Genomic DNA, 14,099 nt, shown 5'->3' on the forward strand with positions numbered 1-14,099 from the left:
GACTGAGTGAAGTCCGTTGGCCAAACTTTGGAGAACACAGAACGCCGTCGGGACAAGTTCTGCTATACTCTGGTTTACGAGGTGAACACGCTCCCCGGCAACGCGGAGTTGGCTTCCTACTAAGCGCTCAGGCACACTCTGCGCTTATGAAGTGGGAACCTTTAAGTGAAAGGATAATCGTTGCCAGATTTAGAACACGGGTCCGAAACCTTACTATAATCCAATGTTATGCGCCAACCGATGCTGCCGATCTGCAAGACAAAGAGAACTTTTACAGTCAACTCAATGCCGTCGTAGATAAAATTCCGAAGGGTGATATCAAGATCTGTTTGGGCGACTTCAATGCGAAGATCGGATCCGACAACTCGAACCATGAGCGCATTATGGGACGCCATGGTCTCGGAGAAATGAGCGAAAACGGAGAGCTGTTCGCAGAATGTTGTGGTAATAACGACATGGTGATCGGGGGATCGCTCTTCCCTCATCGACCGGTTCACAAGGTCACGTGGGTCTCCCGTGACGGCTTTACAGACAATCAAATCGACCACATCTGCATCAGCCGAAAATGGAAACGGAGCCTTCTTGATGTACGGAATAAACGTAGTGCCGATATCGCGTCTGATCATCACCTCCTCATCGGCGAAATACGCCTGCGCATTGCGCGGATTCGTCGGCAGGAGGAAAGAGTTGGACGACGATTCAACACACGCCGACTGGAAGATGCCACGGTGAAACGGTCCTTCGTTGAAGAACTGGAGACGCGTGCTGCAGATATTCCGGAAGGTGGCAGCGTGGAAGACCAATGGACCGCCATCAAGAATGCCTTCATCGCCACCAGCGAGAACAATCTGGGCGAACTACGCACCCAGAGAAAACAATGGATCACCGATGAGACCTGGAGGAAGATAGAGGAGCGAAGAGAAGCCAAAGCCGCGATAGAGCGATCAAAAGCCAGAGGAGCCAAAGTTCTAGCCCGCCAACGATACGCGGCTCTTGAGAAGGAAGTAAAACGCTCATGTCGACGGGACAAGCGAGCGTGGGCAGACTCTCTGGCCGACGAAGGAGAGAGAGCCGCCGCAACCGGGGACATTCGCCTCCTCTACGATATCTCACGACGCTTAAGCGGGGCGAAGATGAATGCAACGATGCCTGTGAAAGACGCGAATGATCAGTTATTGACCGACCCAACTGACCAGCTGAAACGCTGGTTCGAGCACTTCGAACAACTTTTTCAAGTGCCAGCCAGGCCATCACCACCTCGGCATGATCTGCCTCGGATCCGACGTATAACACGCGTCAATACCGAAGCTCCATCACTGCTAGAGATTCAAACAGCCATCCAAAGCATGAAATCGAATAAAGCCCCAGGGGTCGACCGCATATCAGCCGAGATGCTCAAAGCTGACCCCATGACATCCGCTCAACTACTGCATCGTTTATTTCATAATATCTGGGACACCGCAACTTTCCCGGTCGACTGGATGCAAGGTATCTTAGTAAAGGTGCCCAAAAGGGTGACCTGACTGTATGCGATAACTGGCGAGGCATTATGTTGCTGTGTACCGTTCTCAAAGTTCTGTGCAAAATTATCCTAGCCCGGATTCAGGAGAAGATCGATGCGACTCTCCGGCGGCAGCAAGCCGGATTCCGTGCCGGAAGATCCTGTGTGGACCATATTGTCACGCTCCGCATCATTCTGGAGCAGGTCAACGAATTCCAAGAGTCCCTTTACTTGGTATTCATTGACTACGAAAAAGCTTTCGACCGTCTCAATCACGAGAATATGTGGGGCGCCCTGAGACGCAAGGGAGTTCCTGAGAAAATCATCGGCCTCATCGAAGCACAGTACGAGGCCTTTTCGTGTAGAGTGCTGCACAATGGGGTCCTTTCTGACCCTATCCGGGTCGTAGCTGGCGTGAGGCAAGGATGTATCCTATCACCGTTACTGTTCCTCATCGTAATCGATGAGATTCTGGTAGGTGCGATTGACCGTGAACCAAACCGCGGGCTGTTATGGCAGCCTATAACCATGGAGCATCTAAACGACTTCGAATTGACTGATGACTCGCGCAACGGCGCTCTGATATGCAGAGTAACCTCAACGACCTTGTCGAGCGCTCCTCTTCGGCAGGTTTAGTCATCAACGTCATCAAAACCAAATCGTTGGATGTAAACACTATAGCTTCCAGTTTCACAGTTTCCGGGCAACCAGTGGAGAATCTTGGAAGCTTCCAATAACTTGGTAGCCAAATGCCGTCAGACGGCGGTACCAAGATCGACATAGGCGCACGGATCAAGAAAGCAAGGGCTGCATTTGCGAGTTTAAGAAATATTTGGAAAAACAGGCAGATAAGTGAACGCACCAAAATTCGAATTTTCAACTCTAACGTGAAATCTGTGCTGTTATACGCTAGCGAAACATGGTGTGTATCAGTGGAGAACACTCAACGGCTGCAGGTGTTCATTAACAGATGCCTGCGGTATATAATTCGGGCCTGGTGGCCTCACAACTGGATCTCAAACAATGAGCTCCATCGTCGTTGTCACCAGAGGCCGATAGCAACAGAAATTCGGGATCGGAAGTGGGGCTGGGTCGGCCACACTCTACGTAGGGGCGGAAACGAAATCTGTAAACAAGCATTAGACTGGAACCCAGCGGGACATCGCAGCAGAGGCAGACCCAGAGGCTCATGGCGGCGAAGCCTCAATAAAGAAATAAAAGAAGTCGACCGAAATCTAACCTGGCAACAGGTTAAAGCGATAGCCGGGCAACGCTCAGGATGGAGATCTTTCAAGTCGGCCCTTTGCACCACCGGAGGTGTACAGGATCCGTAAGTAAGTATGGATTTATCATCCATTGTTTTAAGTAAAGAAAGTTATTCCGATGAATTCGCTTCGTATTTTTTGCATTGTTATGAATCTAGACCAACATTTGATAAGGGCGTCACTGCCAAAATTTATTGCATCTGATTCTTTGTCTACATATATAGCTAGAAGGAATGAATTTTGGCTGTGACGCCCTTTTCAAATGTTGGTCTAGAAATAATATATTTTCCAAACTTTATATTTTTTGTAATTTGCCAAATTTACGAGTTTAGAAAAAAATATAAAATTTGTTAATTTTTGTATTTTTTTTCCATTTTTGCCTTTTTTTGTATACTAAGTATAAAAGCAAACTTTTTATAGAAGGCCCAGAGACCAGTAGTGTTGTATACCGATCGACTCAACTCGACGAATTGAGGTGATGTCTGTGTGTATGTGTGTGTGTCTGTGCGCACCCACCCAACAAAATGAAGTAAAAGTGTCACTCATTTTTCAGGCACATATCCTTAACCGATTCGCTCGCAACAAGAATCCTGTCCCATTGATTCCTATCGAAAACAAGCTGCATTCGAATGCTCTCCTATTGTGCACAAGAAAGGCATCATCACCGCTAGGTGGATGATTCGGGTTTTTTTTTAATTTTTGATTTGATTTTTTTAATTTTGAAAATTGTAAATTTTGTAAAGAGAATAAATATTGTAAACTTACCATATTTTGTGACTTTTGTCATTTTGATCAAAAATTGTAAACTTTGTAATTTTAATAAATTTTATGAATGTTGTAAACAGGGTAGAAATATGTCACAGTCAATGCAGTGAAAAACATGGATCTCAGCATAATCTGCTGTCGCCTTCATCGCCGCCGTGGTGAGTGCGACTGGGTGCAGCCGAAAAATCATTTCCAACACCGACCATTCAATTTCGCATTCAGCCACTCACAAGTCGCTCTGACATGCTGCTCAGTTCGCGCCTTACCGTATGACTGTGAGTGGCCCATTTAAACGCGTGGTGATTTTTTTCAATTTGCTGGGTAAATGTGTACATTTTGCTGTGGTAAATTTCATCTTCGCGGCGCTGTGGGTGATGTGAGTTCTGTTGTTTACCTTTCTGCCTCTCCGGGAATGTGAGGTCGATTTCAAAGCAGGAAGAAAATAAAAAAATGAAACATCACCTTCATCCAGTGCTGCCGAATATTTACAACCCTGGTTGTAAATTTTGTGAGATTTGTTAATTGTGTAAATTTTGTAAATTAAAAAAAATGTATTTTTTTTTTAACTTTATAAATTTTATAAAATTTTGTAAATTAAGCGAAATATTGTAAGATTTTCCCTGTAAGCTTAGTTAATATTTTGAATATTGTAATCTTTGGTTATTTAGTAAATATGGTGATTTTTTTTATTCACAAATTTTGTGAATTTCATAAATTTTGAGAATTATTTGAACTTTGTAAATTTTGCAGATTAGTTATAGGTATTTACAAAATTTACAAAATTCACAAACTCACACAATTTGAAGAAATCACAAAACTAACATTTTTTTTCAGGGCTGGGCATATCAATACGTAAGTCAACACATGACATTAAATATTCTAGAGCAACGTCTTTTGTCTGTGCCTGATTCAACCTTTTATACAACAATTTGTCACCCATCCCATTACAACACACTACATATCTTCCGCCTCGCCATATGTCGTGTCACTTGTTCGCGCCGCGATTACTCAAACCAAACCGCACCATGCTAATGATGCCGGTCACCTTCTTCATCATCATTGAATGGACTTTCTTTTCGACGCTCAAATCGCCACATCTTACCGAAACTCACCCTTTCCGCGGTGCTCGTCTGCCTCCCTGCTTCGATCCGATGTCAACCAGCAGCGTCGAATCGCAAACCGCGCGCGAACAAGACCACAATCAACATGGCCACATCAGGTGTGGCTCGTCCACGGCGGCGGGAGAAAGTGGCCGCCGGTTTTCGGGGGTCCCGCGGAAACTTTCTTCTCAAAAATTTATGCAACTCAGGTGTGTCGGCCGAGGCCGATCCGAGCCTATGTTGAGTGTTGGGTGTTTTTGGTTCGGTGCAAGATCAGGAGATCGAGATTATACGATGGACGGCGGCAGTGACGACGCACAGGCGAAAGGGTTGTGATCAAGCGCGTAAAACCTGATTTTCGCGTACCGATGCGAGTCAGCGGAGTGCAATCGGAATTTGTTATGCGATATGCTAAATCCGCACTACTGCTCGGGAGATTTGAAACGGGATGGTAAAGCGAGAGGGGAGCTTGGTTTGGTTTGAAATTGAACTTATAAACGTCGGACACGGGTTACGTAAAGTCTGTAACAGGAATACCGACAGATAATCTTAATTAGACATATGAGTTGGTTTCATAATAAACGAACAGTTCAAATAAGTTAAAATAGTTTTCTCATTCCTCGTCAACAGTGACAATGACAACAAGAAATGCAAAGATTTTAAAGTGTATTTGCTGAATAATAAAGTTTTCAAGTACAAGTATTTTCAAGTAATGAAAAAAATTGACTAATTCCGTAGGAGCTTAGAAGGCATGTATTCAAATAATTAATTGAAGTTCGAAAACAAATTTTCGAAATGACTCATCTCCTTTTTCAATAAAAAATAGTTAAGAGCAGTACATCGCATGACATCTCTTATTGAAATTGAGAAATTGCAGTACTGGTTAAGAGAAGGATTTCGGAAGGATTTCCATTTATATCCGAGTCATGCCTACTTTGCCTCGGTAAAACACACGCCGCTTTTTTTCATTACTCCATCGTGCCTCATTCGGCTTAAAACACTTTATTAGAATCAAAGCAGGCCTTGCTGTTAATTGCATCCAGCGTGACACATAATCTCCATGCCGTTTGTCAATGCATGAGTGAGCGCACATGACTTGAGCAAAAATCTTGTTTGTCGGACCGACAAATTGGCTCAATTCCGAGCCGTCACTCAACTGTATGATCAACACGTAGTCGTCACCGTCGTCGTCGTCACCAATCCCATCGGACGGACCCGATCGCTAATGGCTTGAATAATTTCCTATCAATAATCATAATCATAATCACTATGGTAACGGTGTCGAGTAGGCGGTGACTTTCCTCCTTGGTTGGCCTACTCGGAGCAACACAGCAAGCATGCATGAGGAGCACTGGATTGCTCACTCGCATGAAAGGCTTACGTAACTCCTTGTAGGTACTCGCATGGATGTGTACCCGACGCCCTTTTCCAACCAAATTAACATGGTCCACGAGCGTCGACAATGGGCCGGTTGTTACAGTTCTGTGTTGTTGTTTTGTTGTGGCTTCTCCATCAGCGCCGACGATGCGATGGAACACGCTCGATCGCTGATGGTAAGCCAAGAGGAAAGGAATAAACACATTCCTACGCTGACTGACTGCCCTCTTCTGCATACAATGCACACACCATCCATCCCCAAGTCCGCGGACGACAAGAAGAATGACGACTGTTGTTGTTGATGCTGATGATGTTGTTGATATTTTGAATTGCGACGGTTGAACACATGCACTGAAAACCAAAACTACTCAAAAGTGGGTTGTTTGCACTCAAAACCGTGGTTTGGGCCAATAACCCAAATTTGAGTAAAATGACTTTTCTGGCACTAGGTAGTTTGCCTTTAATCCCATGTAAACAATTTACCCAAAGCTAAGTTTAATTTATCCAAAGCGGACCTTGATCAACCCAAAATAGAGAATATTGAATTTACTCAAATTTGGGTTATTGGGCTTAGCAACCTCGGTGAGGTGTTTGCATCTTGCTCTAGTTTTGATAGCAATCATGGGATAGAAAGGGAAAACTACCCAAATTTGGGTAAATTTTGTCTGCGATATTCTCAATAGTGCGTATATTGAACTCAAAGTTTGGGTTGATTTATCTGTCCGTGTGGGACGTGGACACGAACTCTCACTTTCACTTCTTGGGGCTGCAGGGTGTCATGTACGTCAGTGGTTTCTCTGTTTAAGATCCCCCAAACAACACGTGTATTGTATTGGAAAGACAATCTATCCCCTCGTCTTGGCAGCGGGAGGGTGTTGTTTTTTTGTCTGTCAGCGACAAAATCAGCGAATCCGCAATTTGGCGATGTTGCTCACCTGATCTTTCTGTTTTCTTTCCTTATTTCGACAGAAATCGGCACGAATGTTATGGAACTACGCACGATGACCACCCCGAAGCAACAGCGTGAGGATCGACGGTTTTCGGTACCCCATGGGATGCACGGATCGCTTCCACCCGGCGTAGCGGACGATCTTCACGCGTGGTCCATCTATAGGTAAGGCACAACAATTGTTAATTACTTTTATAATTTAGTACTCTAAAAAATGTAAACTTCGTCACTGTTGACAAAAGTAGTCGAAAGATTTTTTTTTAAATCTCCTTTTTCGCAAAATAATTAAGTCGAGAAAATTGAGGTCAGTAAAAAGCGAAACTCGGAAAAATATTCGTTACTGCCTTATAAAAATAGTTTAAAATAGAAGTTTAACCCAAAAAAATATTACTCTTTTCGCATGATTATGCTTTTAATAAACTGTTCCATTAATTTTCATCTTCATGCCAACGTACTGCGCTTCCAACCACTTTAAATGCTCGTAAATGGTTATGTCAATGAACTTTTGCGAAGATAGAAACAGCAATCTTCACAAAAACAAAGCCAAGAGTCATGAAGAAATTACGATTTTGATTAGGCACCATAATTGAGTGAGGTCGATAGCAGTAACCAACCCCAAACCAAGCCAATCAGTCTTAATTGTTTCTATTATTGTTTGCCGATTCATCAGCTTTCGGATATCTGTTTGTATCTGAAGCCAAGCTACTGCATGAACCTAAAACACGTAAATCGAATATCATTCCCCGCAGTTGGATTTGGATTTGGGTTGGATTTGGATTGGATTTGGATTGGATTTGGATTGGATTTGGATTGGATTTGGATTGGATTTGGATTGGATTTGGATTAGATTTGGATTGGATTTGAATTGGATTTGAATTGGATTCTGATTGGATTTGGATTGGATTTGGATTGGATTTGGATTGGATATGGATTGGATTTGGATTGGATTTGGATTGTATTTGGATTGGATTTGGATTGGATTTGGATTGTATTTGGATTGGATTTGGATTGGATTTGGATTGGATTTGGATTGGATTGGATTGGATTTGGATTGGTTTGATTGGTTTGGATTGATTTGGATTGGTTTGGTTGGTTTGGATTGGTTTGGATTGGTTTGGATTGGTTTGGATTGGTTTGGATTGGTTTGGATTGGTTTGGATTGGTTTGGATTGGTTTGGATTGGTTTGGATTGGTTTGGTTGGTTTGGATTGGTTTGGATTGGTTTGGATTGGTTTGGATTGGTTTGGATTGGTTTGGATTGGATTGGATATGGATTGGATTTGGATTGGTTTGGATTGGTTTGGTTGGTTTGGTTGGTTGGATTTGGTTTGGATTGGTTTGGATTGGTTTGATTGGTTTGGATTGGTTTGGATTGGTTTGGATTGGTTTGGATTGGTTTGGATTGGTTTGGATTGGTTTGGATTGGTTTGGATTGGTTGGATTGGTTGATTGGATTTGGATTGGTTTGGATTGGTTTGGATTGGTTTGGATTGGTTTGGATTGGTTTGGATTGGTTTGGGTTGGTTTGGTTGGTTTGGATTGGTTTGGATTGGTTTGGATTGGTTTGGATTGGTTTGGATTGGTTTGGATTGGTTTGGATTGGTTTGGATTGGTTTGGTTGGTTTGGATTGGTTTGGATTGGTTGTATTGGTTTGGATTGGTTTGGATTGGTTTGGATTGAATTTGGATTGGTTTTGGTTGGTTTGGATTGGTTTGGATTGGTTTAAATTGGTTTAAATTGGTTTGGATTGGTTTGGATTGGTTTGGATTGGTTTGGATTGGTTTGGATTGGTTTGATTGGTTTGGATTGGTTTGGATTGGTTTGGATTGGTTTGGATTGGTTTGGATTGGTTTGGATTGGTTTGGATTGGTTTGGATTGGTTTGGATTGGTTTGGATTGGTTTGGTTGGTTTGGATTGGTTTGGATTGGTTTGGATTGGTTTGGATTGGTTTGGATTGGTTTGGATTGGTTTGGATTGGTTTGGATTGGTTTGGATTGGTTTGGATTGGTTTGGATTGGTTTGGATTGGTTTGGATTGGTTTGGATTGGTTTGGATTGGTTTGGATTGGTTTGGATTGGTTTGGTTGGATTGGTTTGGATTGGATTGGGATTGGATTTGGATTGGACTTGGATTGGTTTGGATTGGTTTTGGATTGGTTTGGATTGGATTTGGATTGGATTTGGATTGGATTTGGATTGGATTTGGATTGGATTTGGATTGGATTTGGATTGGATTTGGATTGGATTTGGATTGGATTTGGATTGGATTTGGATTGTATTTGGGTTGGATTTGGATTTGGATTTGGATTTGGATTTGGATTGGATTGGATTTGGATTGAATTTGGATTGGATTTGGATTTTGCAATTTGGATTTTGGATTTTGGATTTTCGATTTTCGATTTTTGATTTTCGATTCTGAATTTCGGATATCAGATTACAGATTTCTGATTTCTGATTTTTGATTTCTGATTTCTGATTTCTGATTTCTGATTTCTGATTTCTGATTTCTGATTTCTGATTTCTGATTTCTGATTTCTGATTTCTGATTTCTGATTTCTGATTTCTGATTTCTGATTTCTGATTTCTGATTTCTGATTTCTGATTTCTGATTTCTGATTTCTGATTTCTGATTTCTGATTTCTGATTTCTGATTTCTGATTTCTGATTTCTGATTTCTGATTTCTGATTTCTGATTTCTGATTTCTGATTTCTGATTTCTGATTTCTGATTTCTGATTTCTGATGTCTGGTTTCTGATTTCTGATTTCTGATTTCTGATTTCTGATTTCTTGTTTCTGATTTCTGATTTCTGATTTCTGATTTCTGATTTCTGATTTCTGGTTTCTGATTTCTGATTTCTGATTTCCGATTCCTGATTTCTGATTTCTTGTTTCTGATTTCTGATTTCTGATTTCTGATTCTTGATTTGCCATTATGGATTTCTGGTTTCTTTTTTTTTTTGTTCACCGTCGGCCTTTATTGTTATGCACATCTTTTATTAATTTTGTTTTAGGTTCTTATAATTGTGAGAGAATCTAACATTCACTGGTTGGATGAAGTTTATAAATCCGGATGTTTGGCTTATTGCTTATTAAGGATTGGATTTGGATTGGATTTGGATTGGATTTGGATTGGATTTGGATCGGATTTGGATTGGATTGGATTTGAATTGGATTTGGATTGGATTTGGATTTGGATTTGGATTTGGATTTGGATTGGATTTGGATTGGATTGGATTTGGATTGGATTGGATTTGGATTGGATTTGGATTAAATTTGGATTGGATTTGGATTTTGCAATTCGGATTTTGGATTTTCGATTTTTGATTTTCGATTCTGAATTTCGGATATCAGATTACATATTTCGAAATTTGGATTTCGGATTTCGGATTTTATATTTCAGAATTCAGATTTCTGACTTCTTATTTCGCATTCCGGATTTCGGATTTCTGATTTCTGCTTTCTGATTTTTGATTTTTGATTCCTGATTTCTGATTTCGGATTTTTATTTCTGATTTCTGATTTCTGATTTTTTATTTGATTTCTGATTTGATTTCTGATTTTGATTTCTGATCTGATTTCTGATTTTCGATTCCTGATTTCTGATTTCAGATTTCTGATTTCTGATTTCTGATAACTGATTTCTGAATTTCGATTCCCGATTTCCGATTGCCTATTTCTTGTTTCTGATTTCCGATTGCCTATTTCTTGTTTCTGATTTCTGATTTCCGATTTCCGATTTCCGATTTCTGATTCCTGATTCCTGATTTCTGATTTCTGATTTCTGATTTCTGATTTCTGATTTCTGATTTTCGATTCCTGATTTCTGATTTCAGATTTCTGATTTCTGATTTCTGATAACTGATTTCTGAATTTCGATTCCCGATTTCCGATTGCCTATTTCTTGTTTCTGATTTCCGATTGCCTATTTCTTGTTTCTGATTTCTGATTTCCGATTTCCGATTTCCGATTTCTGATTTCTGATTTCTGATTTCTGATTTCTGATTTCTGATTTCTGATTTCTGATTTCTGATTTCTGATTTCTGATTTCTGATTTCTGATTTCTGATTTCTGATTTCTGATTTCTGATTTCTGATTTCTGATTCTTGATTTGCCATTATGGATTTCTGGTTTCTATTTTTTTTGTTCACCGTCGGCCTTTATTGGTATGCACATCTTTTATTAATTTTGTTTTAGGTTCTTATAATTGTGAGAGAATCTAACATTCACTGGTTGGATGTAGTTTATAAATCCGGATGGTTGGTCCAATATATAAATTTCTACAAAAGTAATCTCATATCCTTTGAAATTGATTGTGTACTGAAATGGTTTATTCGAGTAATAGTTTTGTGCTCTCTAACTACCTCAGCTCAAACACATACGCCCACGTTTTTGCTGGACGTAGAGTAGATGGATACCATTACAATTGTTTTCATTCAAAACCTCCCTTTAATATATTTTCACTATTACTCGATTCAATAGCTGCTGGATAAATGACCAACAAAAACAATTTACCTTTTCCACACATCTTAACGCTTCGGACAAGTGATTGGAAATCGAATCGAAATAGAAATTCAACCAACTCTCTGGTCGGTCACTTCATCTGATTATTTATCGCTCTCTACGGCTGAACCGATGCACCACATGCCGAAGTCTCAACGTACCTGTCTCGCAGCTGAACGCACAGCACCAACGGCGAGCACGTCGCGGTTCGTCGAAATTTCCCATCCAATTTTCCACCACCGAGCCCAATAAGCAACCCCCACGAAAATTTAAGCCAACCGACCCACGGAAAACCAGAAAACCCACCGCGATTATAATCGCGGACGGTTAATTTGGTAGCAGCAGCAGCAGGAAAACTCGGTGAAGTTCACTCTCACTTTCATCCGTCATCCGGCACGAAAACCGCTCCGTACTAGGCGCACAGACCTGGCCGTGTTTGGATGCTGCGCGGTCAGGGTAGACAATAATTGATTAACTTTCCAGCAGATTGCAGTCCGCGCGGGACACACTTCAATTATGGTTGGCGCGCGATGCCTCGGGAAGATAATTCATCGAGATTACTTAATTGTAGTTGGAACCGAAGTGTACCTTCAGCCGAGGTGAATATCTAGAAACAACATCGAACGGAAATGGAAAGTTGGCGGACTGTTTTGTACGATTGTGGCCCTGGTAGGTGGGGTTGGGTTAATTATTCATTCAATTAGGACTGATCGGTGAATTTCACATCGCGTTCTTCACTTCTTCTTGAAAGCATTTATAAGATTATTGCTAAAGGGCCTATAAGCTTATTGTCGGCATTCAAATTCGTATTCTAGATGCACCTCAAAAGTTTAAACTTCTTTCTTTTTTGCTGGCACTAGATACTTCCCACTGGGACCTATACCGCCTCGTATATCATGAGGTAAACACGATGACACTTTGTGCAAGGTACCTGGGTAAATCCGGTGTACACTAAGAAACTATCCGGAAATGGTTCTCAATAATGGCCAAGCGGACTAATAATACCTGGATGTAAAGAAGACACCATTTGCCATAACTTTCTCCGGTGAAACAGATATCAACTAACCATCATCCCGAACAGGTGTAAAGTAAGAGTAACTTGTATCGGAACTTTCATGTGCTATCAATGTCTATTAGCGAGTGATAGGGACCCCCAGTCTTGCACAGGGAAAATATCGAAAAAGTAGGTCGCGTCGATTTGAGCAAGAAAAAACTGATGCACTGAATTACCATCCAGTGGTGACGATCGCACCCGGGAGATGAACGATGCGGGTCAATTATCAGTATGCTCTCCTATGCGTTTTTTACGCACAAACAGTCTGGTGCTCAATTCAAATACTATGATGAACATAACGAAATGTACATACGTGGGGAGAATGGTCTGAAAGTTATCCAGTTATCTATAAGGCTATCAAAGACAAAAAGAGGAAATGCCAATATTCAAATTGTTGTTTAAAGAGAAGTACAAGATTTGTAATTACAGGAATATTGCGCCACTTGTATGTTCAGACACCTTAAAGGTTTACATTGGACTATACTCCCCTATTTGCTTGAGAGGAACTGCAACCAGCATAAGACTATGGATATCAAAAAATAGCGGGAATCGAAATTCCAAAAAGTTTGTTCCACACGTGGTGCTACCTCAGTAAAGTTGCATTAAACTATAGTCTAGAAATGGTCAAACACCATTCTCCCATACCGAAATATTTGTGAATTATGGAAATCAGGGTCCGATAACTGTTATCTAGTGTAGTGCGGCTTCGATTATCGCATCTGTGAGAGCTCATGAATCGAAAACTTAAGCTTAAATTGATGGACGAACACGATGTTTTACGGCTGATTGGTGCTAGGTGTGAAATAAATGAAACTCGTTTCCGACTGGGTACCTAAGGATAGAGTCAATCATGAGTTATGCACATACAGTGGGCAAGTGGAAGTGCGTGTGCTAAATTGAACGCCTGTGTCCGGGTTGGAAATTAATACGATTTGAATCTAGTTTATCATTACAATGTCGTCTCTGTTAGACTGGGTGGTCAAGTGAATGCTGTTCCTAACTGCTTTGCGAAGCAATGATATGCCAATAAAGTAGGAAAATAAAAACGAATTATCATATCATAAGACGAGATTAGTACTCTTTTATTTGAATCCACAAGTTGTCTTATCCCAGCCAACACAAAATCGCATATGCTAGCGAATAAGTGTACAAGGTGAAGGCGATATAGGCGCTTTCCTCCATTTGACTGCGTGCAAAATGCACGTATATGGCCTCTACTTTGTACACTTATTCGCTATGATATACGATCTTGTGTTTGCTGGGATGACAGGTTTCTGATTATATTTACTTCTTTACGTACCGACACTAATAAGCTCAAAATAATTTTCTTAAGGATAATTTGATGTTATAGAAACAAAATGATGATTTCTTGTATCCTGACCCTGAGTGACCGATTTCGTAGAAAATTCTTCATTATGACTTCACAGCGTTTCTAGGGGGCCCTCCTTAGCCGTGCGGTAAGACGCCCGACTACAAAGCAAAACCATGCTGAGGGTGGCTGGGTTCGATTCCCGGTGCCGGTCTAGGCAATTTTCGGATTGGAAATTGTCTCGACTTCCCTGGGCATAAAAGTATCATCGTGCTAG

The 14,099-nt window shown here is 41.1% G+C and overlaps 1 protein-coding gene across 5 annotated transcripts in view; it reads left to right on the forward strand.

Annotated features, from left to right (window-relative positions):
- Positions 1-14,099, forward strand: part of LOC134203207 (ATP-binding cassette sub-family G member 8) — a 190,963-nt gene that overhangs the window by 152,263 nt on the left and 24,601 nt on the right. For 4 of the 5 annotated variants that reach the window (XM_062678101.1, XM_062678107.1, XM_062678095.1 and 1 more), the window contains one exon: positions 6,978-7,122. In XM_062678101.1, coding sequence (XP_062534085.1) covers positions 6,995-7,122 — 128 coding nt within the window. In that variant the 5' untranslated portion in view covers positions 6,978-6,994. Of the gene's footprint in view, positions 1-6,767; positions 6,789-6,977; positions 7,123-14,099 lie in introns of those variants that run through there. The other variant, XM_062678114.1, reaches the window with a different exon arrangement.

This window comes from Armigeres subalbatus, chromosome 1, assembly GCF_024139115.2.
Source record: "Armigeres subalbatus isolate Guangzhou_Male chromosome 1, GZ_Asu_2, whole genome shotgun sequence".
Classification (NCBI taxonomy): Eukaryota; Metazoa; Arthropoda; class Insecta; order Diptera; family Culicidae; genus Armigeres; species Armigeres subalbatus.